This window comes from Protomyctophum bolini (assembly GCF_963924005.1).
Source record: "Protomyctophum bolini genome assembly, chromosome: 7".
NCBI classification, from domain to species: Eukaryota; Metazoa; Chordata; class Actinopteri; order Myctophiformes; family Myctophidae; genus Protomyctophum; species Protomyctophum bolini.
The window spans coordinates 26,778,097-26,805,548 of NC_137868.1; the positions used below are offsets into that span (position 1 = coordinate 26,778,097).

At 43.4% G+C, this 27,452-nt stretch overlaps 1 protein-coding gene across 2 annotated transcripts; it reads left to right on the plus strand.

Moving 5' to 3' along the window:
* Positions 1 to 305: 305 nt before the first annotated feature.
* On the plus strand, positions 306 to 25,482 carry fxyd3 (FXYD domain containing ion transport regulator 3). 2 transcript variants are annotated; one of them, XM_080767955.1, is made up of 9 exons: positions 306 to 521; positions 12,768 to 12,824; positions 13,030 to 13,068; positions 14,009 to 14,032; positions 22,607 to 22,681; positions 23,774 to 23,810; positions 24,115 to 24,158; positions 24,415 to 24,491; positions 24,580 to 25,482. In XM_080767955.1, the coding sequence occupies exons 2-8, from the start codon at positions 12,791 to 12,793 to the stop codon at positions 24,441 to 24,443; spliced, it is 282 nt and encodes a 93-aa protein (XP_080624081.1). In that variant the 5' UTR covers positions 306 to 521; positions 12,768 to 12,790; the 3' UTR covers positions 24,444 to 24,491; positions 24,580 to 25,482. The 2 variants fall into 2 exon arrangements, with proteins under 2 accessions (XP_080624081.1, XP_080624082.1); XM_080767956.1 differs by lacking the exon at positions 24,415 to 24,491 and having other exon boundaries at positions 320 to 521.
* Positions 25,483 to 27,452: the final 1,970 nt, after the last annotated feature.

Below are 27,452 nucleotides of genomic sequence, written 5' to 3' on the forward strand. Positions count from 1 at the left end.
TCAATTATAAACATTTTTTATTATCCTTCGGATGTTTTTTGGTCTTCTCAGATATAGAGAGCGAATTAATAACCACTCTACATCGTATCATAGTTATTTATATACATTCGTTCACGAAGATATATAAAAGAGGAGAGTCAGACTAACAAATGTGATTTATTCTCTTTACTCCCCCTATCGAATCCTGACTCAGTAGGATCCCCTTCAACGCCCAATGTCTTGCCCGTTATTGGTTGGATTACAAAACTGACCGTGGATCAGATTATGCAAACAACTTTTTAGTAGCCCCCACGCCGGTGAAACTCCTAATGAACTCAGCCCCTTTCTAAAAGCAAGCCAACCTGTTGAACGTCACACAGTGGAAGGGAAGGGTGTTGGCATACTGTTGTGAGAGAGACTAGCTACTAGCGATTGAGGAGTTCATTTGTGTAACTGTGCGTTGCAAAGCAAAGACGCCCGAGATTTCCTCATTTCATTCCCAACTCGCAGGATCTCCTGTCCCGATTCAACGCCTATCGGAGGTAGGCTAATTTAAAAAGAAAAAACTGTGAATACATGTATTGTTGTATGAATGTCGCTCTTTTTTCCTCTCTTGATGCTGTTGTAAATGTTTTGATATACCGTTTTAGTTTGTCAAGGGCACGATGTCTCCCAAGTTTATTTGAAAAAGAAAAACATTATTTCTTAGTGCGTCTTTCCTGGTTACAAATTCCATCCCACTGGTTTTCGAATAGGATTTTTTTTCATTGTTTTTTTCCCCCTTTTTTAGAAGCGGTTGTTATTTTGGTTTTCTTTTGGATTTGGTACAATATTGTCACCATTATTGAATGCAACAATGAGTGCGAACAAAAAACATACAGGATTCCGGATACAAACTATAGTCATTGATTGAATATTTTGTAGCCTACATTACACGCACGGGCACGGCACGAGTCCAGCAGCGCTAAACTCGCGTCACCATAGGCTTTCCACATGGAGGAAAGCAAAGCGGTGCCAAGACAATGGAAGTGCGTGCGCCAGCCAGCCAGCGTGCCAACGTGCGTAATAGAACCTGAAACTTGAGCCTGTATGGCATATCCATGCGCTTTGAATATACTTAATATCAATAAGATAAAAGTTTGTATCGCATTGAAATGGTTTCCATCACAGTTGGCTTACACTTAGCAGTTTGGGATTTGAAGGAAGAAATGCTCGCTCGTGCTCTGAACGTCTGCGTTCGGCCAACGGAAACCGTGATATTTGACCGCGTGATGTCTGGCTGGCGCTGGCAGTAGCCTACATGATGACACTGACATCATAATTTAAGTTTTTACACTGATATCTTAGTTACCAATGATGACTTTAGTGACATATTATTAAACGTTAGAAAACCTATGGGAAATAGAAGTCCCCTTGCATAAAGGCATCATATTCACATTTTAAACTAATACATTTGAAATCATATACTTTTATCTGCTCCATCCCAGCCCCATGCCTCACCTGAAAAAATTCCTAATAAGGCTACACCGTAAAAACAGAATAGCTTGAGGAACCGAGTTTGTTCAGTGGGCAGGTGGCGCCATCTTGAGAGGTGAAACAAATTTCAATCATCAGTTCAGTAGACTACATGTTAACACTGTAAACACAATTTGGTAAAGTCTCATAAATGTAATTTTGAGTGGTGCAACCACTCCCGTGGGTGGCTGGCTGGCTGGCAGGGTGGGTGCCTGCCTGGCTGGGTATGAGCACGAAAACAGCATGGTTGTTTTTCACCACCTGTGCGCAATCTAACGCGCACACACACACACGCACGTATTAACTGTATATATGATGCTTTCAGGTTTGCCAGTACAGTACAGTGACAGTACAGTACTGTACAGGTATACGCCTCACGTATCAAGATCTCCCGCACCAATTGGCGGCATTGGCCACAAGACGAGCACTCCCTTTGCGTGTCCTGGGGAACATAATATCCTGGGAATTTAGGTCCTTTGCCATTACAATGGCTTAGTGATTTATAGTACTTACGATACTACATTCTGGTCAGCATAAGAGCAAATGTTGTGGTCCCCTTCCAGGCTTCCACCACTTGACAAAGGGTACATTTACATTATAGCACTTTTCATCCATGGTGGCAGCAACTATACAAGGTAGGGTTAGGTTTAGCCTAGGGTTAGTAGTTCAGGGTCTTTCTCATGCAGCCAGGAGGAGCTTGGCCTGGGAACCTTCCAATTCCCAAGTGGCCACTCTATCTCCTGAGCTACTGCCGCCTGTTGGCACATACAGTACACATTTTTATCCCACGATTTTGCAACCCATTTTTTCACCCAGTGTCAATTATTTGATGTAATCCTGGTGGCTACACTTCCTCTGCCAACCTGGGGGGGGGACCTCATGCCTCCTTTTAGGCATGAGGAGTGAGGAGTCCAAGCTGCTTCTTTTCAGCTGACGGGGGAGAGTTTCCCAGCCTGGACGTAGCGTGTGGAAGGAACACGTTATTCCGACCTGTTCCTTTCCCCTCCATCAGGTTCCCCGGCTGGCCAGGGGGAGGGATTTTAGAGACCAGGATTACTGCATGTTTTTTTGTGAGGGTACCTAGTACCTACCCTAGGGGACATGGGGAGAACATGCAAATGCCTCTGTGGCTGGCTGGCTGGCTGTGTCCCTGGCTGGGTCTGTCCGAGCACGAAAATAGCGTTTGGTTGGTTTTCACAACAAAGTGTCATTGTTGTGCAGACACACACACACACACACACACACACACACACACACACACCTATACATATGATGATTTTGGGAGTGACAGTACAGTAGAGGGACCCCCTGGGGACCTCCACACGGTAACTCGAACACAGGGTTGCACCACTCACTTCACACAGGTGTGATTTTTGTTTATACAGAAATCAGGGGTACACACAGGTAACAGATGGCCAGCCCTTACATAAGCATGGGCCTAGTATAGCCAACAATCACAATAGTTACTTGCAGCACAGTTTAGGATTATTTGTAAATAGATTGGTAATTGGTGTGAAGACAGCTGTTGGCAGGGAGATGCAACAGAATAAGGGTTCTACGGGAATCACCTGCTTTAAAGGGACACTTCACCCTTTTTGCAAAAAAATATATGTTAATGACATTTAGAAGCTTTAGAACACTTTCCTGGGGGTCTTTATGTGTGTAATATGTGGTTTTAGATATTTTAGATTGTAGCAGTGAGCCTGTTGTCTCTGATGTCATGGACACTGGTCTCACTACCTTCCTGGACTACAATTCCCATAATGATTTGGTGCACTGCTCCTCCTTAGGATAGGGGGGAGAGCTGTCTTACTGAGACAACATGTAGTCCAGGAAGGTAGTGAGACCAGTGTCCATGACATCAGAGACAACAGGCTCACTGCTACAATCTAAAATATCTAAAACCACATATTACACACATAAAGACCCCCAGGAAAGTGTTCTAAAGCTTCTAAACGTCATTAACATATATGTTTTTGCAAAAAGGGTGAAGTGTCCCTTTAAGGACTCTGTCAGCCCAGAGGGTGACACATGCTCTCTCTCTCTCTGGTCAGAATTGTAAGTACATTAAATAGCCATGGTCCATAGGGTTAGAAGTTATATTCGTTCTGTACATGTATTTTCTTAATTGAACGAGTGTGCATGTCTACACTACATACTGTAGTCTGTAACCCTGCCTGTGTGTGTGTGTGTGTGTGTGTGTGTGTGTGTGTGTGTGTGGCTCAAGGTTAGTAGGTTGACTTATCAGGACGAGGTCAGATAAAGATGCTGTTACATAAAACTTGCAATATAATAATGTAACAGACGGATGTTGCTGTTATTATTGATAAACATGTTGAGGCACAGTGCGGTTCTCAGCAAGTTGGTTGGTAATTGGACCTTTAGATTTTACACTCAGTTAAATGAACTCTTGAGATGTTTTGACGGGCGCTATTTGTGATGATTTGATTGGCTGAGGATGGAATGTGATTTATATGATGTATGATGAGAGCGCTCCTCACTTCACACAGGTGTGAATTTTGTTTTGTGTGTGCAAATGCATGCATTCAGTTTCAGTATTCTGAGTATTTTGTTCAGTGTCAAAGGCAGTAAGGCACCCCCTTATACATGACTGCTTTAGGGTTCCCCTTATATGAGCCCCATGACAGCCATGACACCTACACAGAGACAACAAACAGTGAGATATATTTGCACATACTCCTCACAAAGATGTAAAGACTCACACTCGCATGATCACCACTCTTTAAAAAGACAAGGTTGAGAGAGTGAGGAGAGAGAGTGTACACAGTAAATCCCTTGGGCTTATCCATTTGTAACCCAGAGAGAGTACAAAATGTCATCAAATGAACCCAATAAGGTGTACACTCTCAGCATTACAAAATGAACGCTGAGGATTTAACTTTGTAGAAAGACAGCCAGACATGCAGAGAAAGACGTCTTTAATTTATCAGGTGAGAAAGGCTTAACTACTTTTTATCACCTCCTCACATCGCCATGATTTCTAAAAGGAGAAAAGAAAAGCGACAACATCCAAGAGAGGGGAGGTGGGAGGAGAAGTGAGAGACCTGTCAGGTGAGACTGGCACAGATTCATCTCCTCATATGACTGTGACTGTGACACAGATTTAGAACCTGCAACAACACATTGCTGATTTTGTGTCACTGGTGGGTCTACTTGTGATGCATTCGCTCCTTTTTCGAAACACGATATGCACAGTTAAAACTAAATGCAATAGCATTTGCATGAATTGTGTCCAAATGTGCACATCATATTCACATTCAAGAAAATGAATGCAGCAAGTGACATTACAGTAAAGTAAGTAAGTATTAACTGCTTTTGCTTTGTTTTTAGAAACATTTGAAAGAGAACAGGGTCTCAGACTTCTAGTCATTTGTGTTGTATTTGACCAATCATGGAACCGCTTTGTGATTGATCTTTGCTTTTGGCTGGATAGAATGAAGGCTGCTGTTAGCTGCTCACTGTAACCTTGTGGCTAGCATGTCTGACTCATAACTCTAGAATGCTCCACTCCTCTCTTGCATTCAGAGTTCATCCCTCCATTTTACTTCTTTCCATACACACCCTCCTCTTCTGCACTTACTATTATACACTGTACTAGTACTCACTCACTCCTCCCTCCTGCTCTCCTTTGCCCTCTCTCTCTCTCTCTCTCTCTCTCTCTCTCGGAACACAGGGAAGATTTACACTGTAATTTAAAAGGGATTCTTCTGAGATAAAAATCTCTTATATTTTTACGTACGCTATTTTAGGTCACATTCTCACCTAATACTTCGGTAGACTCGATGCGAATGGGCGGAGAAGTTGCGATTCTTGCATATTTAATTTGCTGCGGTTTGCCTTCACACTGGCTGTGTCAAGCGCAGCAAGGAAACGAAGCAGGGAATTTTATAAATGTGTTCAATTCATAAAATACACAGTGAAAGCTATGGTGTTAAATATACTTCGAGTAATAGTTAGGACTTTGGCGTAAAGTGAGGGTAACGGATGCAGTGTGTGTGTGTGTGCCACTGTGCCAGCCACTGTTCTTTTGGGCACATGAACGAGGCACTGCAGAGACTGGAGCGCCGATAATCCGATCACCATAGCCTACAATTATTATGCATATGCCATGTTAGCTATACAGTTTATAAATCATGCTGAGCTAAACATGTGTTTTAATTTTGAAGTATTTCTATTTAAACAAGATGAAGAAAGTCTCCATTCGGATCCCCACACACAGTGACAGCCCTCCATGTTTACGCACGACAGACAGAATATTCTGTACACTGCAGTGTTTTTTATGTGTTTCCTTAAGCAATAGATTAATGTGCTCGTCCTCATATTTCGATGAGGGCTTCGGTCTCCTTATTTGACCACGTCACATGGTAACCTAACGGTAGTAATGGGACATCTTTGCGTAAAATGAATATCTTCTCCGCCTCCAACTGTGCAGCTCCTTATCCGCCACATAGTTTGCTTAATTTCCTTTATTTGCTACGGATTGCATTCCCACCTGCACCGCATCGAAATCAAGTGCGATTGGAAGCGAAGCGAAACCCCTGTTTTACTTTTTTGGCAGAGTAGAATGCAGTTCTTTGATGCGCATTAGGATTCCAATGAGCCTTCACACCTGCCAAATGAAGCGCACTTTCGGACAATGTGCAGCAGGATTCGTTTTAATCACAGTAAAGCTTTCTGGTGTGAAGGTCACCTTACTCACATCAGGAATATTTGGAGGATCTGCAGACGGCACAAAGTCTCCTGCATTTTTTCTATGTGCATACTGTGTGTGAGCATGCGTACAAGTTGTTGCTTAGTCTGTGTGTATGGCTCATAAAGGATAGGATAATATGATGGCTGGTTGCTGGACACAGGAATGTAGTGTTGCTAATTTAGGAACAAAACATACCACTGAGCATAGGCAGCTGCCTTTGTAATGCAATGAAGGAACACGTGTACGTTTCAGATACCGTCACAATGAAGGAACACGTGTACGTTTCAGATACCGTCACAATGAAGGAACACGTGTACGTTTCAGATACCGTCACAATGAAGGAACACGTGTACGTTTCAGATACCGTCACAAAACCTGACCACACATGTACTGTATACTGCACACCAACACTCAACTCAACGGTTCAATTCTTAGTATTAATTTTGCTCGGCTCACGCAGAGTATGTAGGTTAAACACACGTGTCCTCAGTGTATGTGGAGGGTAAATATGAAATGACACCAAGTGTCACATTAAACCAAGTATTACAGAAGCTAACAAGATGAAATCAACCTTTTATTGATCCCTGAAGGGAAATTCAGGGATCACAACAGCAACAGTTGTACCCAGACCACACTTTAAGAACGTCTGGACACCTGCATCACATGCATGCATCTAGCTAGTACTGTACTAGGAATGTTGTTACCGTCATAGCATATCTGTATGTATTCTAATCCCGTGGCCACTTGCCCTATTGTTGCTTGCCTTCCTTCATGCCATTTTTTACCATTTACCATTTTACTGAGCTTGTATTGACCTTGTATAAGTCACTCTGTCTGCATAAGAGTCTGATACTGATACTATGTCAGTCTATGTGTATACTTACACATACGTTAGGCCCAAACTACAAACAATCCACTAGTCTCATTAACTCCTTGCAACTGCCATTGGTGTGGTTTTTGCCTTAGCCTCACATGGCCAGATTGTTGCCTCCTACAATTTTGAAATGCTTCCGGCCATACAGTCCGGAGCACGGAAGCTCGATCTGATCATGAAAAAGTGATAAAGCGGATATGAAGTCTCCTTACCACTTCCATTTCGTCTTTACAGTCTCACAAATGCATCCTAATATAAATCAATCAAATAAAATGTTAATATTTTAAAATATATTTTGAACGAAAATGACAGACCGATGCCATCGTCCTTGTTCTGATTTCTGGAAGTGTAGTTCTAGACTCTCTAGCATTCGTTTGGAGATTGTGGAATAGTTGACAACTCAGGAAATGAACAAAGATTGAAGATCAGGCAAAGATGGAAGTGGCAGAAAAGAGGAGGGGAAAGGTGATGAGAGGATAGTGGAGGTGATGGGAGAACAAATGAGAGTTTGCAAAAGAGGAATAGAGAAACGGCTGATTTGAGACAAATGGCTCATTCTAACTAAGATTCTCATGGAGGGATCATAAAGAGAGAGACAGAAAGTTATACTGGCAAACAAAGACACAGAGGCAACAACAGCCGGAAAGAGAAGGAGACAGGCAGAGACAGGCAGAGGGGCATGACGGGGACGGAACAGTGCCCTCTTTATCTATAGACTAAAGTGGGACCTGAGAAGTGGCACTGCTGGGAACGTGTGGTGATGCCTCAATAGAGTTTCCTATTGGAAGAACAGAGACTAAGTGGCGAAAATACCTATCTGTGAACCTGTGTGGAACGTATGCATAACCAATATGAGAGCTATCTGTTCTGTTATACTGTTATAGGACACTTTTATAGTATGTGAAGTGCTGGTCCTACTCCACCCTATGCTAACATTTACTTTACTATGCAATCTTCAATTTGGAATGAGAAGACCACTTGTTATTTCCTTGCCTTCTTTATTCTTTTTATTTTCCTTTTGTTGTGCTCACCCCTACCTTATTTTTGCTCTTTTAGTGTGTCGTTAGTTCACTTTGTTCTGTCTGCCTGTTGTGTCCTTTCTCTCCCTCTCCCATTTCTGATCTTTGCCCGTCTGACGTTTTGCCAATCTGTCCTCTCCTCTGCCTCTATCTCTTTCTCTCCCTAAGTTGGGTGATTTAAACTAGCCTTCAGCTGGCCTGTTTCCCATCTTCCACATTCCTCTAGGCTCCTCCTGGGTTACTGTGGAGATGCACCAGGAGGGATTCTCTTGATCACCTATGTTCTCTCTTGTTCTCTCTCTCCTCTCCCTCCCTCTCCCCGTTTATCTGTTTGCCAAACACTAAAGGCCATTGCCAGTTGCCACCAACAGTGAAAACTGAAGACACCTTGTTTTATACTCTCCATAGAACGTATTTAGATCGTTATGACTTATTTAGATGTGCTTTCAAAGTAGTAAAATGTTTGGTCAAACTAGGGGACGTGTGTTAAGTATTTTACTTTCAACATATTCACTCATATTTGGCAATATTGTACAACCATGACATGTGACTTCCTCTGATAATTATAATTCGCGCAATAAAATGCTTAGTTTAGGAGTGTAAGAAATCATTTCATTTCTTACACTCAATTAAAACTAAGCATTTTATTTATTCTCTCAGGGGAAACCTAATATACCAGACAGTGTTTACTTTACGTGCAGATTATTTCCCAAATGACTAGCTAAACGTTGAGTGGAATATGGTTGTATAGTATAGTGGGGAATGTAGGACTGTATTTGAATGACATCTACCTGTCCTAAGCTGCTTTGACTAGATATTTACATGTATAGATATTCACATAATGCAGGTAGGTAGGTAGGTTGCTTGTCAGATGCCTGCAGAAAGAGTTACTCAGGCCTTTCTGTTACAATGTAGTAATAAGCAACAGACCTTGTATACGTCTTCCCATCTCTTTCTTTATCACGGCATCCCATATTTATTCAATGAAAGTATGAAACGCATATCCAATGATGTAGAAATGCCAAATATGTAAAAAATGTTTATTTTATTTTTTTATTTTGCTCTGCTCAACTTGCTGCTAGTTCTAGTAGGCAGTTATACCACAAACCTGTCATTTACACACATTACATGATTTAATGTGTGTCAGAAAAGGTTCATGTCTGTGCACCAGAACATTCCATTTGTCAGTGTGAAATGCTTGTTTGCCCTTCTATTTGTATTTCACTTAAGTGCTATAAGTGGAAAATCACTGGTCTGTTATTAAAGACATGCTTTCCTCACTACGCCCATGTTACTATATGCTGAAGGATACAGCATAGTGTTTGGCATAGCATGTAGCCTGAGCATTGAGCAACTATCCTAGCGCTGTTAGGAACTTAAACTGGTCATATTGGAGGATATCACAGAGAATGGTATCTAGTCAGCTTCAAGAGGAAACTCTGAGAAAAGAGAACTTTTCTTTAGTAGTAATATAAAAGCAAAGTTTATAAGCCACTCCCATAAGTTTCAGAGAGACGGTGCGCAATTCTCCATTGGCTACAGTTATAACATTACAGACAAAAATAGCCTTGGAATGCTGAAAGCACACTAATGACATTTTCAATGATTTTACCGCCGGTTGTCCACAAATGGTTTATTGTACTAAGGGCAGTGGAAGACAACAAAAACTCTACAGGCTCGCAGAGCCAAAATGTGTGACTGTCAAATGGGTTTTTATCAGCAATATTAACCGTTCAACAGATAAACGTTGGTCTTCTATTTAGCCCCTACTAGACCAGTAACCCTCCCATCAATGCAACATCAGACCTCAGAGAGAGACGACTTTGTGGACATTTCTTTGCCCCTCTTTATTCAAAAATAAGAGATTTATATTTCCTTCCTCTCTTTTACATCTCCATACAATGCATGCAGTGCATGTTCAACATAGGACGATGACAACAGAGGATGTTGCATCATGCCTCTGTTGACTCCTGGCTGGTACAAGCCAGTTTAGCACACACTCACACAAACCCACACCGCTCCTATCAATCTGTTCCACTGGGACTGGACTGAAGATAATGTTGTTTTCTCCTGTGTTAATACTAGAATTTCGCCGGCCTTCGGCCGGCGAATCCTAGTTACATTGCAGCGCAATATGGGAAGAAGGAAATTCTCAGTAGTGTGCCCTGCACATATGTAGTAACGGATGGGTTATAAAGTATTAATAATAACAGAAAGTGTTTTTTATTTCTCATAAATACGCAAACATGGTGAAACAACTACAGTCACAGAGAGCAGTGCCAAGGTAGCTGCTGCCTGCTAACGATGCAAACAACAGCCTTGCCTGTCGTGTGTGTGTGTGTGTGTGTGTGTGTGTGTGTGTGTGGGGGGGGGGGGATAGCACTAATTTTCGACATTTTACTGTGTCATAAATATTTACATCTGTAGCCTATATTGTGATTACATTTGACCGTACATTTGACTCTTGTGTTATATTCTTGTGAAATATTCAGTAAAGTATTGTGGTGAAATATTCACCCCAAGTTGATAAGATATGCAGAGAATATAATACCAAGAACCCCCAGTTTGAAATGCATTAGGCCACAGACCCCCATTTGATACCATTTGCTCTCTGGGAAAATCAGGGTCCATTTGGTTCCATTTGTATGCTCTTGGAGTATGATGACTGCTAACAGTATTATCATAAAATATGTCTCAGTTTGAAGATTCAAAAAAACATATTTCATATGTGTGAGCTTGTAAAGTAGAACGTTCAACCTAGAGACAGTGTTGCCAAGTCTGATCATTATAAGCTACTTTGGACTTGTTTATCTATTGGTAGTCCTTGACATGGAAATGTTTGAGTTCCACTGGTCTGAAACAACATTAGACAACAAAGTTTGACAGTCAACACTATAATTGATTATTTTAAGACTAATTTCCGGACCATTTCTGATTTACCTACTTTGAACTGGCCTATTAACATTTTTATAGACCTGGTTGCTTGTTTCACTCTCACATCCACGATATGTGGCAACCCTGGTTTGTTTTGGTTTGCGTGTTGTTGTTTTTTTGTGTTGCTTTAGCATCTTTATCACAGTAGCTATCAGAGGTTGCAGCAGCTGCTGCTGTCATGAAAACGCAAGTTTCTGTCCCAGAAGCTCACGTTAGGTCTGCGCACACTGTATGTTGCTATGGCAACCTGTCATCAAATGCTGCTAACGTTGTGGTCAGCACTGTTAGCATGTGTGCTATCAGGCAAAAGCTGAGATAGATATAAAACTACTGGCCAAAATGTCATACAAAACACAACAACTAAAATCGGAATGTAATTGTGACCTACAGACCATCATGATTTGCTTGCTGGACCTATAATTAATTTATTTGCATTAAATTGCCACTCGCCCATATAAATAAAAAGCAATAGCCTGCATGTGTGTGTGTGTGTGTGTGTGTGTATGTGTGTGTGCGCGCGTGTGCGCAAGACAGACGTGCGTGTGTGTGCAGGCTGAGAGCTGGTGACTGTGATTGACGTGTGAGCTGGATAAATCAGTGAGAGTTGGAAAAAGCGGCCGCAGAGCCAACTGGCAGGCAGTGCCTCAGGCCAGATGCCCGAGAATCGGTACAGGAATCTCTGGGTCACCAGTTTTGGTGTGACACACACGGCTTCCACATTTAGCTTCATACTGGGTGAAAGTGGCGTTCCAAAAATTATTTTTCCCCTCGGAATTCTTATTCACAATGAGATGGAGTTGAGGTGTTTGTGTTTGCTTGCTGGAGCTATAATTAATGTATTTGCATTAAATGTCCACTCGCGCATCGAAGTAAAAAGCAAGATGGCTGCCGATTGCGAGCTGAGAGACGGAGAAAATAGTGACGTGTGAGCCGGGGGCGGGCCTCTGACAACAGCATGAACACAGGGCAGTGTTGCCAGGTTTGCGAATTGTAAGCGAGTTGTAGTGTGTGTAAATAGCGTGGTTGTGGCCTTGTTTTCTGCCCCTGTTGGGGCAACAGAACATGTCGACCAGTTTTGTTAACCGCTTTTGGTCAGGTGACCAACTCCACAAATGTTAAATTAGATAACCATCCACCACAGTCAATACCTTAATCTGAAGTGAGCATGCATTAGTGGACACCAAAGCCATGGCTGTTAAGATATGGGGCATAAAAATATGACATCCACTCATTGTGTTACCGGTGTGTATCTATAAAGTAAGTAGGGTCTTTTATAGTTTGGGTAAAATTACAGGGAGAGATTAATGATCTAGTAACTGGAGAGAAACGGGCATACCTGATTTACTGTTACAGCTTCCTGCAATAATAACTGGCCTAATCCATATATATTTTGCACTTTTCTAATAACCCAACACACACATTAAGAGCAGTAAAAAATCTGTAAATTAGAAAGGTGGTTCAGATATGCTTAGTGTTCAAGGAGTGCTGCATAAAATGAAGCTAGAGTAAAAAATGCACAATGTAAAATAGGGTTTAGTACAATTGTGAGAAGGGAAACAAGAGTGCAAGCAATAAAATGAAAGTGGTGAAGGACAGTTAAGCAGCCTGTTGATAAAACGTTGTGCTTTCTTTATGGCAGATCATTTCACTTATTTTATATAATATATGTAAGAGGATCTTTGTCATTTGTTTTGTGTATTTATGTTATATGCCATGTCTGTTTTTCCCCCAGGTAAATCAGCCTGACATTTGAAGATGTGGAAGATCTGTGCATTGGTGGTGATGACAGGTGAGCCCCACAAACAAACGACTAGGTGTTTATAGAGGGGTCATAGGTTTTAGCCTGTTCAAAAGTAAATAATAACCTATCTGACTTTAATCGTCAAATCCAAAGTACTTTGAAAGCACAGGAAGCTACTCCAGTACAAACATTATCAGCAAAAGTGTGTTTTAAATCTTCTGAAGCATCTCTCTCCCTTTCTGATGTTTTGCAGTTGTGTCGCTGGTGTCTGCGGAGGAGCAGAGCGGTCAAGGTAAGGCTGCAGCTTTTCACTTGCCTCATTCAAATAATAACTATTGTTTGCTTTTAATAATGGGTCTTGGAGTGTACATGCAGACGAAACAATTGATCATGGGGAAAATGCTGTCTACTATACTTTGTACAATGTTGTAATGATTAAAATCTACACATTCTCACTCTCAAATAATACTACTGTAGTGACGGGTTGGGGCAACATCTGAATATCTGTGAGACATTTGACGCGACAAGAACTTTAGACACTTTAGAACTGCCCACAACTCCACAAGTGCCTTTTTCACTCAACTTGAAATAGCATGGTCAATGACGACTTAACATCAAAATACTCAGGGGATGATTAATGTTGGGTATAAGAGATGGATGGCTATGGTTCGGTTTAAGGGTGGGGGAGGTTAAGGTTAGTCATAGGGCATTCATGGATGGTTATAGTTAGGGTTAGCAGTGGGAGAAGGGTTAGTCAAGGACAAGGTGTCCTCATCAAAATGTTCCGTTGTGGGGCGTACCGTCATTCCAAATGTCTGACAGGTGGTCAAATCCATCAACACATCACCTATTTTCCGTAAATGTGTGAGAATTAAAATGCATCTTTGTTGAGTCGTTCTGGTAGCTGACTGGCTACTGTAATGGCACATACTCGTAACATTCCTCATTAGATTTCCTGTCTCTACTCAAAGATGGGGGGGGGGGGGGGGAAGAAAAGCCTAATGAAATAAAATGCTCCTTCTTGTAAATGGATCCGTTTTGACTTGGCCTGCAGTGATCAGCTGGTGGGATACTGTCAATCATTACTTATTGATTTTGGAAATCAGACTAGGCCATAGCAACCCATTCATCTCAGTTTGAACTGCTTGTTTCAGTCTGCATGTTTGTTTGACCTAATTGATGAATTTCTCATTTTATTAACTCACCCTGTTCTTGTCTTTGCATCACTACAGAGGAAGTGGATCCATTTACCTTTGGTAATTTATTTTGTTTTCTATTCAATAATGTTGCATTGCACATAAAAAACAGAAGTGTAAAAATAATATATGCCGTTTAGGTCAAGGTCAATGATTATGTTAAATGGAAAATCTTGTGGTGAGGAACACAACTTTTATTTACAGTACTTTGCACTGTAATGTTTTACACCAGTGGTAACCAACCTTTTCAAGCCCAAGAGCCCATTTTATTCCCAATTGTAAGCCAAGATCTACCACTAAAACGTGTTAGAAAAAACATGAAGGTTACTTTAGTAACCATGGTTCTTTAAGTAAGTGAGCGAAATACTTCGCTTATGGGAGGTTTCGATCTGAGAAAGCGAGGTGCAGATATTCATTTATGAACTCACACAGGCATTTTATATGCACTGTGGGTTTAAGGCTCGTGACGCAGGCACCCAGCGCCTTAGGCGTATATAAGGCCTAGCTGCTGCGTCACAGGCCACTCGAACAATTTCCTTCTGCCACAGAGCATGACAGAAGGGTGTTCAGCGAAGTATTTCGCTCACTTACTTAAAGAACCATGGTTACTAAAGTAACCTTCATGTTCTTTTAAGTTGTGTTCGCGAAATACTTCGCTTATGGGACCTTATGAACTCCCGTATCCAGAACTAGCCAGTGAGTCCTAGGACTTTGGGATAATTTAAGGGCTGGGGACAAACCTCAGGTTTGTGGCCCGGTCCCACTTAGTGGCTAATTGGGGTAGGGCGGAGACTACCCCAGGTAGCCTGGGTTTATAGAGGGAGGAGGGGACTTTGTCCCCTTCCCTTCGGGGCTCTGTAAGGTGGACTTTATTATAGTCCACCTATGGTGCGGCTGCTCCCAAGACCGCGTGCGCTATAGAAGGCACCGCCACATCTAGGTTATAGTATGTGGCGAAGGTCGAGGAGGAGGACCAGCTCGCTGCTGTGCAGACGTCCTGGATCGAGATGCCCCTGTGGAGCGCCCAGGATGCTGCCATGCCTCTCGTGGAATGAGCCCTTAGCGTAAGCGGAGGCTCTATTCCTTGAGTGGTATAGGCCAGATGAATGGCCTGCACTATCCAGTTGGAGATAGTGACCTTGGTGACAGGTTTTCCCCTGGTTCTTTCACCCCAGGATACGAACAATTGATGGCCTATCCTGTAGGGGCCTGTCCTGTCCATGTAGGCGCGGAGCGCTCTTTACTGGACAAAGGCGGTTCAGCCTCCTGTCCTCTTCCGTGGCGAAGGGGGGGAGGGTGGAAAGCCTGTAGGTCCACCGGTACGCAGACCGAGAAAGCATTCTTTGGTAAGAAGGCTGGGTTTGCTTTGATGGTGACCTTGGTTGACCTGTCGTCAAATCTCATGCACTCTGGAGTGGTCGAAAGTGCATGTAGATCGCTGACCCTCTTAGCGGTCGTCAGAGCGACTAGGAGGGCTGTCTTAAGAGTAAGAAACTTTAAGTCAGCCGTCTGCAGTGGCTCGAAGGGCTCATTGGTTAGAGCCCTGAGTACTAGTGACAGATCCCAGGAGGGGGCCAGGGGCCTGTTGACCTTACAGTCCCTGCGTACGCCCTTCACAAACTGTTTTACCAGCAGATGTTTCCATACCGTCTGGTTGTCAATGCCCACGTGGCAAGCCGAGATGGCTGCCAGGTGGGTTTTCACTGAAGAGAGGCCTAGACCTCTATCCAGGAACTCCTGCAAGAATGTCAGGATGTCGACTATTGAAGCTTGGAAGGGGATAACCTGGTTAGGTCGTTCGAAGCACCACCGCCCGAACACGCTCCAGGCTGTTTCGCAGCGTATTGCTGTTGACTGGGCTCTGGCTCTCTGAATTGTTGCAATAACATTCGGAGGGAGGCCGGTTTCTGTCAGCATCACCCTCTCACGGGCCAGACCCATAGGTCTAGGTCCCTGGGGCAAGGGTGGAAGATCTCTCCTTTCGCCTGCGTGAGGAGATCCGCTCGTAGAGGGAGCTTCCATGGTCGGCTGTAGAGGAGGGGAGCTATCTCCGTCCTCCACACGCCCCAGGCTGGTGCTACTAGAAGTAGCGTCAGACCCTGAGTCCTCACTCTGTTCAGAGTATGGAGAATGAGACTCAGTGAAGGGAAGGCGTAGAGAAGGGACCTGGGCCATTGGTGAGCTAGAGCGTCTAGTCCCAATGTCGATGGTCCTCTTATGGCGAAGAAGAGAGGACATTCCGTGTCCTGCTCTGAGGCGAACAAGTCTACCTCGGGCGCTCCGAACCTGCCCCAGATCTGGTTTGCTACCTCGGGGTGTAGTGACCAGTCTGCGTATCGGAGGTCTCCCCTGGACAGCAGGTCCGCTCCTGTGTTTAGAACACCCGGGACGTGGCACGCTGTAATGGACAAGAGACGAGCGTTGCACCGCAACGTGAGTTTCTGAGCCAGTTGGTGCAAGCGGGGGGACCTGAGTCCCCCTTGCTTGTTGATGTAGCACATCGTTGTCGTGTTGTCTGTCCTGACCAGGACGTGGCAACCTTGGATGCGCGGTTCGAAGCACCTCAGTGCGAGGAACACCGCCATCAACTCCAGATAATTGATGTGGCAGGACTCAACTCAACTTTATTTATAAAGCACAGTAGTTGTCCTGTCCACAGTCCTCTGGCTGTAGTGCCCTCCAATGTGGCTCCCCAGCCAGACATGCTGGCGTCTGTGGTGACGACTTTCCTGGTCAGAGGTCTGCCCATAGGGACGCCTTCTGAGAGGGCTCGTCTGTCCGCCCACCATTTCAGTGCTAGCACGCATTGTGACGTCACTGTTACCCTCTGGCGGCGACGGTGCATGGGTATGCGTAACGCATTCATCCACTGTTGAAAAGGTCTCATATTTTAGCCTGGCTAGGCGTATTATGTAAACCACCGAGGCCATAAGCCCCGCCATCCGCAGGCATGCATGCAAAGGAATCGAGCGATCCCTTTTGAATGATGCCGTGGACTGTATTATCGCCTCTATTCTTTCTTGGCTCGGACGAGCCGTGAAAGAAATCGAGTCCAGCGTTATACCGATGAAGTCTATAGACTGTGTCGGCGTTAACACGCTCTTCTCCTGGTTCACTCGGAACCCTAGAGAGTGGAGGTGGTTGAGCACTCGTTGAGTGTGCAACAGCGCCTCCTGTGGCGAGTCTGTTGACAGGAGCCAGTCGTCTATGCACGCTGCTAGACGAATGTCCTGTTGTCATAGTGGAGCTTATAGCCGTGGCTGTAACCTTCATAGAGACTCTCGGACTCAGGGACAGTCCGAACGGGAGGACGTTGTATTCGTACTCTCCCTTTGAACCCGAAGCGCAGAATTTTTTCCTGTGCGGGGGGGTAGTTTGGACCTTGAAAGTATGTGTTCTGTAGGTCCATTTAACGTGCGCCAGTCCCCTTCGCGGAGTAAGCTTAGTAGGACTGGCGGTGTCAGCATTTTGAAGCCAAAGTCATCAAAATCGAGTCGGGGCTCTGAGGTTTGAATGGGCGAAGCCCGCCCCCTGTCTTTTCACCAGAAAATAGCGGGGAACCCGTTAAGAGACTGGTTGACAGGGACCTCTGAGATGGCGTCTTTCTGCAGGACGGAATCGATTTCCTCCTTTAGAATGTGCCCCTATCCTCTCCGTCTGCTCTCGAGAAGATGATTCCTTCGAGAGTGTGCGGTTTTATTTAACCTTTAGCCCTCTGCTATAGTGCGCATGATCATGGGGAGTTCCCAGTATCCAGCACTGAGCTTGATGACCTAACAGGGAGCCCCTTCTGTTTCCGGGGATTCTGTCCGTGAGGCTTTGGTGCCCTCTAGCGATTTGAGCGCATGGGGACAAATGTTTCTCTTCTTTTAGATGAGAGAATGAGAGCTGCTTTAAACAGTACTGTCTGTGGCGATTATCTCATTAACACATGCTGAATGTGAAGCACATGATCGTGCTCTTTTGAGGGGCCTGTGCTGAGGCATTTCTGCGTGCACGTCCCCTCTGTATTGTCCCGCACCCGCGGTGTGTGTGGCAAATGGGGTCTTGCACACCTGTTTTAACGGGTGATAGGGAGCCTTCCGTCCTCCTGGGAAGGTTCTGTCTGTGAGGTTCTGGTGCACTCTAGTGGCCTAGGCGCGTAGAGGCATTACCATTAAACGCCGTTATTCTTTCATTGAGGTGAGAAAATAATTGGGCGTAGTTTACCCGGCCTGTGACAGTATAATACTGTCACAGAGCGTGGTTATTCCCCACGTATGGGCCTATGGCCTACAGGTCGTATTCGTGTTTTTGTTTCATGTATATTTTTATTTTATAAAAAAAATACAGAGAATACACATTAACAACAAATGCAGAAAATGGTACAGAGGCTAGTAGCATGCACAATTTTCGGCTTTGAAATGTCTTTAGAGTCTGCGGTTTTGAGGGTGAGGTCCGTGACCACTACCCTCTAACTCGGACCCCTGAAGGGAGGAGAGATTCAGGGGTACGTCCTGACCCCTGCTCTCGTATATTTCCCACGTATGGGCCTGTGCCCGTGAGAGGAGAAGCCCCCGTTCTAGGGGAAGGTTCTGTCTGTGAGGCTCTGGTGCACTCTAGTGGCCTAGGCGTGTAGAGGCATGGCATCAGTAGACAGGCCGTTAATTTCTCAATTAATTGAAAAAATAATTGGGCGTGACCTCCCGGGCCTGGGACAGTTTTAAAACTGTCCCAGAGGCGGGTTAATCCCCACGTATGGGCTTATGCCCTTGTGTCAGGTTTCAAGTTGTTCTTGTGTTTTTCGTTTTTGTGTTACTCTTTGAAGTAAAAAACATACACATTGTGACATAATTATGCACATTCTAACAACATTTGAGGGGTTCTGTACAGTGGCAGCAGCTGCATGTACATTCCCTCTGAAACGTTTGTAGGGCGGAGGAGAGCAGCGGCCAGCGGTCCCGGGGCGTCCTCTGTGTCCGTCGTCCACCCTGAAAGCAGCCTGACTAGTAATGCTAAGAATGCTAGGATGGCAGCGACCATCCAACGAGGTTGTTAAACCCGACCTCTTTTAAATGTTAGCTAAACAGCTAAACAAACCTAGCTTCACAATGTACATACCTTGTAATGTTGAGGGAAGCAGTGGGTCTGGGGAACGGCGTTGAGTGAGATGTTTGTGTTACTTTTTTATTGAATTAAAAAACATACACATTTGTGACATAATCATGCACATTCACCATGTTTGAGGGGTTTGCACAGGGGCAGAACTGCGTGTACATTCCCACTGAAACGTTTGGTTTGTGGTTCGAGACCACTATACTCTCTGCTGGATGTAGTAGTGGGAAGAGGGAAGGCCGCAAAGCCTGGGGCTCGCGTAGCGCGGCCGTCGGGCTGGTGCTGTGATGACACAGTGATGCGGGGCACGGTCTCCATGTTGTCGCACGGGATATAGCAGGGCTTCCCTGGTCGAACAATGCGAGCATGCGCGAGCCCGGGACAATAGAAAAATATTTTCTGCGGTCAGCCATCCTCCTAGGCACGACAGTGTGTGCTGCGCGCTTCGGGCGAGGCTCCACGGCAGCCTTGACTAGCAGCTGGCGCGGTCTAGTCAATGGAGCGGGGGGAAACTCTTCTACGGTAATATGCCGTATAGCGTGTAACTTCCCCCGCTCAGTTGGCTGCTTTGGCTGGGTCGTCATTTTCTGCTTCGCTCCCCAGGCCCCGTAGTCATGGGTTTCGGCCCTGGCTATCGGGACCCGGGAGGATGCAGTGTTGTCTTTGTTAGCCGCGCTAGCACGCGGCACTGGTGTGCTACGTGCTAACGGTGGCCAGTCGACCCGCTGTCTAGGCATGGAGCGCGGAGGCCCTTCGCACTAACTGCTTCTCCCTTTGAGGAGGCAGGTCTGGGTCGGGTCTGTCGCCCTCGAACTTCTCGTAGAAGCAAACTTAGACATTTGTTTTCTTTTTCGCTATCGTCACAGTTTAGTGAACGGCTAGCTTAAAGAGCGGGTTCCTCTGTTCGCTATCGTCACAGTTAGTGAACGGCTATCTTAAAAAGAGCGGGTTCACCCGTTCCTTTGTTCTCAAGTTAGCTATAAGCTAGCGGAGCCGCGGGTAATAGGCCCGTGATTCCGCGCAGCTAAGGCTAACTAGCTTCCCAACGGGAAGATAGCTTGTTGGAATTAGCTAGTTTTCCTGAATAAAAAACCAGTTTAACGTCGAGAAAAAAGCTGTGTGTTTAAGCTAGCTGGGACGGGTGTTAGGCCCGTGAGAGTAGCTATGCTAGGTAGCTTCGCTCGCGCGAATTAGCTTGTAGTAAAATTAGCAGTTTCCTGAGTTTTAAACTAATTTAAACGTCGAGGAAAAGCTTTAGAGTTCTCTCTGCTTTTAAAAAATAGATATGAATCTAACCAGTACACTACTAGGGAACCTCACGGAGCTTGAGTCCTGTCTCTCGCCCGGTTTATGAAGTGTTGAATCGCCCAAAGTATAACTGGCTAGCGTTATCATGCAACCTCTGTGGCAGAAGGAAAACGAGTGGCCTGTGACGCAGCAGCTAGGCCTTATATACGCCTAAGGCGCTGGGTGCCTGCGTCACGAGCCTTAAACCCACAGTGCATATAAAATGCCTGTGTGAGTTCATAAATGAATATCTGCACCTCGCTTTCTCAGATCGAAACCTCCCATAAGCGAAGTATTTCGCGAACACAACTTAAAAGAACACTTGTTTTTTTGCTATTTCTGACAGGCTCAATGCATGTGCACACATCCACACAAAGACTAAAGCTTAAATTAGAATAAATACTTATAGTAAGTTATATTATCAATGTCAAATAATATTAAGACAAATTAGAAATAATTAGTATTAGAAATATTTTGTTTCTCATTTCAATGAATATTCACATTGGCAGATGTTCAAATGACATAGGCATAACATGACCATATATATTTGCACAGATATGGTGACATACTCTCAGGGTCACCCCACCTTTAATGAGACTGCTGTGACTGCACTTTATCTGCAAGCGTTTTGAAATCTGGTTCATATTTAGTGATTGCCAGTCTGAGGGTGTCATTAAGATGTGAGTCAGTCATACGAGTTCTAAACTTGGATTTTATTATTTTCATTTGTGAAAAGGCCATTTCACATAAGTACGTGCAACCAAAGTAGGCATGCAGCTTCAGTGCACACGACACAATCAGGGGATACTTCTCTGCTCACAAGAGACCAAAATTCCTTCTCTTTAGCTCTGACCTGCAGGTGACAGTCACTTACTAATCCAATAATCTCCATTTAAATATCTGAAGTTAATGCAAACACATCCTGCATTTTATCGGACAGCAGTTCAATGACAGTAGGCTCAGTAAAGAGGAAAGGGTTTGATACAAAAGCAGCTACTTGACTCATGCGTTGTACTTCAACAAGTTTTCATATTTCATATTTATCATATTTTTTGCTCTATGTGTGCATGTGTACAGAATTCAAACTGTAGCATTGATTATTGTCACGGACGGAAGTCATTCTTTCCCTTTGCATATGCCCTGGAGTGCACTCGCCTATTACTTAGTTTGCATTGCAGACTGGTATATTCAGTATATTTTTCTCATTTTTATATTTTTGTTGTTGCTACGCACAGTGCGCAGCAGTTGAGGAGAACGCAACTATGCATTCCTTTAAGCAACACAACTTCTGCAGCTGCATCCATATGTTTAGAATTTGCATCAATGATCAAATCCCAATAATAAAAAATATTATAACAACGAACAACGAAAACTGAAGGAGCAGCGGCGCTATCTATCTATCTGTGTCTGCAGCCTGTCACGAGCCCCGTAATGAACGCACGTTGTTCCGTATTTTAATGTCGGGTCGGAGAATAAATACAGTATGAATGACGGCGGGATTTATTTGACAACTCTGTCCTGCTTTCTTCACGAGAAGAGAAGAGCGCTCACAGCTGCTAATATGGTACCTGTCAGTTCGCTTTACGGCTTGTGTAGTGTAGTATGTGAACCTGGGTCTGGGACTGGGAAGCTCAGAGCTGCAGCCATTGGCTCATGATACGAGCACACGACCAATGGGACAGGTCATTCAGTGTTGCTAAGATACCACCCCTCCCACCACACACGCACACACACCCTTGGACGATGGGGTCTATTCTCAAACTCAGAGCCACAGCGCTCTGCTCAAAATTAATTTGCATGTGACGAGCGGCACTGACATTATTCCAATGGGTCTAACACTTCGCGATCGACTGGAAACGTTCCCGCGATCGACTGGTAGATCGCGAACCCCGGGTTGGTTACCCCTGTTTTACACTATACCAGAACATTCAAATATCTCTTATTTCAACCGTTTGTCCTCCCCACTGTATTGGATTCATAATTGTCATAATATCAGGTAGTCTAATGGAAAAGAGCGCCCCTCGAGTAAGGTAGACCTCTGTGTCAGCCTCTCTCTCCCATATCTCATTTGGATGTTTTCTAATAAGGCATAAATGTAGCAAATAAACTATGTAATAATGGCTGATTTATACTTGGTAATGTGTTGTGCTGCAACACATTGCGAGCTTGTACAGCTGCTATAATACATGCTACACTGAACTATGCAATACTACACTTCATTTGGTAACCGTGTCCTCTTTCTTTTGGTTGCAGACTACTACAGGCTTCGTGTTGGAGGGCTGATTCTAGCTGCAGTCCTTTGTCTCATTGGCATCACCATCCTGTTCAGTAAGGACCAAAACTCTTGTTCTCCATATTTCTTTTTCAGAATGTATGACAGTGTCACACAAAAGTAGTGAAAGTAGCCGATGTACAAACCCAACATCACATTGCGACGTGTTGTAGATCTGCTATTTACACTATTTAGCAAAAATAATTGAACATTCTTGAAGATCATTTGAAATGTTTTAATTAAAAAGCGAGGCAGACAGACAGACATACACAGGTGTAGAGATCACCGTATATATATATATATATATATATATATGGTCATAAAAGGGACACAGGCAGACAGACGGGTACAACAGGTCCTCTGACAAACAGTATTTCATAGTTGGAAGTGGGTGAGCATGCATTTCCAACTTTCAATGTTCCCGTCATGCATAGTCCCTGAGGGCTTCGTTCTATTCGACCAAATTGGCGACCAATCTTACAAGTTACAAATCAGCGTCTAGGTGCACTAGAAAGACAAATTTTTCTTTGTGAAATACTTTCATATTATGCTTAGGTTAACATTGTTTTGACATCCAATCTTAATTGTTAATTATGAAACTGTAGTATAATTGCAAAAATAGACACAAGATCATGCTATACCTTCTTACTGGCAGACAGTGGCACTGATGTATGGCTCTCAGCCTTGTGCCTAGTACGACTGCTGCACACCAGTGCCAAAATCTCACAGTGCAGCACTCTCCCTTGAGTTGTGCTTAATTTTGCAGAACTTTAGTATGTTTTTTTTTTTATGATCAGTACTTTAACACAGAAAACATAAAATACAAACCCAAGCAACAACAACAGAATACGTATTCATGGATATGAGTATGAACACAGAAACATAATAAGAAACAAGGATAGCCAAAATAAACAAATAAAAATACAAATAAATCAAATCAAAAGTTTAAATTAGTTTACAGTATTTACACGACCAAACACGCAGCATCATCAACTATCATATGCGTAGTAGTAATACAATAAACAATCAAGAGGGCATTGCCTGACCATGGATCACACCAAAGGACCTGCACATGACTGAGGAACACGTTCCACTTCAGAACTTTAGTATGTTAACATAAGCTTGCATCCACTCTCCCCCTTTTCCAGGTGGTCACTGCAGGTGCAAATTCAACCAGAACAAGAGGTGAGAACTTTATACTGTCAACTCGGTAGTATAGAGAAATACATTTACTACTTATTTGTATTATCCCATTTAGACCTGTGGCCGATGCTAAAAATGCCTTCTAAAACCTAATCTAAGGTTTTTGAAAACCTTTAAATTTGTATTCAAGAATTAAAACAAATTATGTTGCTACATGGATAGCAACAACTGATTAGATGTAATCTGCAATAAGCTATTAAGGTTTTATCGGGTAGTTCTGAGAGATAACTATTAGACGAATATTACTCTCACTTCCTCACGCTTTCTTCTTTTCCTCTCTGTACAGGAGGAGGACAGAAAGCAATGCTCAGCAGATGCTCGGTGACAAAGGTACCTTTACTTTCAATGCCAGGAAATACATTTAAGATTGGTTCACAATAACCGCAGGCCACTGGCAGATGTAGTCTCCAGATGTATTAATTTATTGTAACATGGAGGAGTTATACAGTACTACTTTTAGTCGTGTGTATATATAGTCGAATGTATGACTCTGTTTCACTCAACCTATACAGTAGAACGTGTATAATACATGATGCAATTCATAATGTACTGTCCCTCTGAGAATTATGTTTTGTCTGTTCCATAGGTATCAAAACAGAGAGCAAGGAAAAATGAATTCATGAATCTAAAGTTGCTTATATCATTTGGAGTGTATTTTATGGTGTAAGTGGAGGACCACCGAAAGTATGATATAAAATTTAACCCAAAAGTTAAGCAAGTAGTAACCTTTCAAACTCTTGTTTGTCTACAGCCTGTGCCAGCGAGTGCTAAGAACCCAACTAGAACCTAGCAACACACGACTTCCTGGATCCACCACATCAAATACATGAAATTGAGAGATAGGGTTTGTGTTTTGCAGTAAAATGATTTTGTTCTGTGTGAGACAGGAGGTAGTCTAGGTAGGGTGTACAATGAGGTGTGGTGCTTTATACCGTGTTACCTAAACCACCATCTGCCAAGTGTCAACTGCACATCCCTATAGACACCTTCTCCCAGTACTCACTCATACATGTACAGTATACACAAACACACTTGTACACGGATCTAAAGATTTGTAATCCAATGTCCATTATGTTCAAATCAGGACAGGGTTCAAATCATTAGCAAATAAGCCAATTCAAGTTTTGTATAAAGTTAAAATCAATTTAATATCTTTGTTTGAGCATGTTTGCATAATGTTTGTTTTGATAAAGTTGCCATATCCTATTAAAAGCTATTGAGAACTGAGAATTAATAACGAGGGGAACTGCAGATTTTATTGTTTTTAAGGTTGAATTCAAAGTGAGCCTGGCTATTGCCTATTACCTATAACCTATTACCAAAAAGAGGTACTTTGTGATGTGGTCACATCTTTGTTCCAGTGCCTCACGTACACTGCTGTCTGTATCTTTGAGAAACAACTTAAATAAAACACTGATGTAGATATTAGCTGCTTACTGTGTAACCCATTGTTAATTGATCAATGTCAAAATAAACAGGACTAAAGAGCCAAATATTACTAGCATAGCAATATGATAATTTACGATAATCTGTTAATGTTAACATACAGTATATTGTAACCTAAAATCAGTTTACACAGTAAGGTAATTGACTGCACTGGTTAGAACTAAAGAGTCTGTTTTTGTTACTATAAAAGAACCAACTACTGGAAACATTTTGGCGTGTGGTCTGCTTCTTGAGTATTATAATAGTAGTAGTATATTCATGTCACTGTCGGACAGAAGGAGAATGCTTGTATTGTGCTTAACCAATTAACCCCTATTTTATACATTGTCATGCAAAAATAGCTGAACACTGAGTTTGCAGATGTTTTAAATTGTGACTGAAATGTAGGCCTATATACTATGCAAACAGCCAACATTTCAGAAAAGCCCTGACGACATCTAGTGGATAATTCATATTATTGCAGTGACATGAGATTTTGTAAGAAATAATAAACCAACTAACAAGACATGTGGGCACCATGGACATCTGGACACTTATGGATGACTGGGCATTTAGACATGTCTGCACTTGGACAACTGGGGAGAGTTTGTTTTGCACTCCGTCCGTCCGTCAGTGTGTGTGTCCGTCCTTCCGTCCGTCCGTTATCAGCTAATCTCCGGCACCGTTGGCCTGATCCATGCCAAACTTTGCACACACACTCCCTGGATGCCAACGAGAACCTCTGCCCCAAATATTCCTCAACGGCCTGTTAAAGCGCCACCATGAGGCAGATTTAGGCAAAACTAATTTCTGTAGATTACTCGTACACATTTTATCCATACATTTTGTTGTATATACACTATCTCCATAGTCATGTAATCAACACGGAGCGGCACCATTTCCCATCTTCCATCCTGATTGGCTAAGATTGCCTTCCAAAGCTCACACGATTGGTCCGTTTCGAAAAAATGGCACAAATCATTAACACAGTGTGCAATTTCCGTGAAATTATACACGCACATTTCCACTAGGCCGAGGACGACATGCAAAGCAAAGAAAAGTTACCATGTTTACCCAGGGTAACTGGACTAAGCTCAAGAACTTGTTTACAGCCAGGCCCTGCTCATAGAACATTTCATGGTAGGGGTTCAATGCCTTGCTCAAGGGCACTTCAACTGTGGTAATTTTAACGTGCCGGTCCGGGGATACGAACTAGCGGCCTTCCGATATCAAGACCGCTCCGCAAACCGTTCGGCCACCGCTGCCCCCAATTCCAAAACTATTTCCCCCAAAATCAGCTTCACGGAGGCCAATTCCTGTTTTTAGCTATAACTGCATCGATCTGTATAAAACTTATGTATGCGCACTCCCTAGAGGCCATGGAAAAACATTGTCCCTGCATCCCTCCACATCTGCCGGTTATAGCGACACCAATTTCTGTAAATCACATTAGTCGCACAGATTTCATCCAAATCTCACGAAAATCGGTCCACATGATCTCTGTAGTCATGTGATCAAGACTAGTCTGTTGGATTTCTCAGATTCTACACTGATTGGCTTACACACTATCTCTATAGTCATGTGTTCAAGACGGATCTGTCCATATATCATTTTTCATCCTAACATTGGCCTATTATAGCGCCACCAGGAGGCCACAACCTGACCTGCCCTGGTGGATACCTGTGCCGATGGGCACTTTATCTACGGTTTGAGAACCCCTGCACTATACTACTAGTACCACGTGACCCACCACCTACAACTCTAGCCCAACTGTACTACTGCTACTGAATCAATGAGCTGGTTTGCACAAAACCACAAAATAAACCTAAACAAAACCAAATTGCGAAAATAAGGACATGGATGTATGTAGGCTATAATTATGGGAAAAAAGTGTAATGCACATCAAACAACAATAAAAACATTATTTATGATTAATATACTGTATTACTGATGATTGCACCTGACTTGATAAGTGGCAAAATGGTTGAAATGTCAGTTCCTTAGTTTATTTCCTTTTCTCAGTTATAGTCTGCTGGGAATGTCTGTGGTTTGTCCGCAAACGTCTTTCCAAGTTCTTTCTTCTCCACTATTCATATAGTCAGGCAGGCGAGCATGGTTCCTTCCTCGGGTTGAGTACAGAGTGACTGGCCAGTCGCTGTGATTGACAGCCTACACCTAAACCTAACCCTAACCATAACC

Bases quoted from the DNA above. Each gene is read 5' to 3' on its own strand.
- fxyd3 (XM_080767955.1), top strand. From the start codon at position 12,791: ATGTGGAAGATCTGTGCATTGGTGGTGATGACAG. The intron at 13,069-14,008 runs GTAAGGCTGCAG...GCATCACTACAG, and splicing joins GGAGGAGCAGAGCGGTCAAG to AGGAAGTGGATCCATTTACC. The intron at 22,682-23,773 runs GTAAGGACCAAA...CCCCTTTTCCAG, and splicing joins TGGCATCACCATCCTGTTCA to GTGGTCACTGCAGGTGCAAA.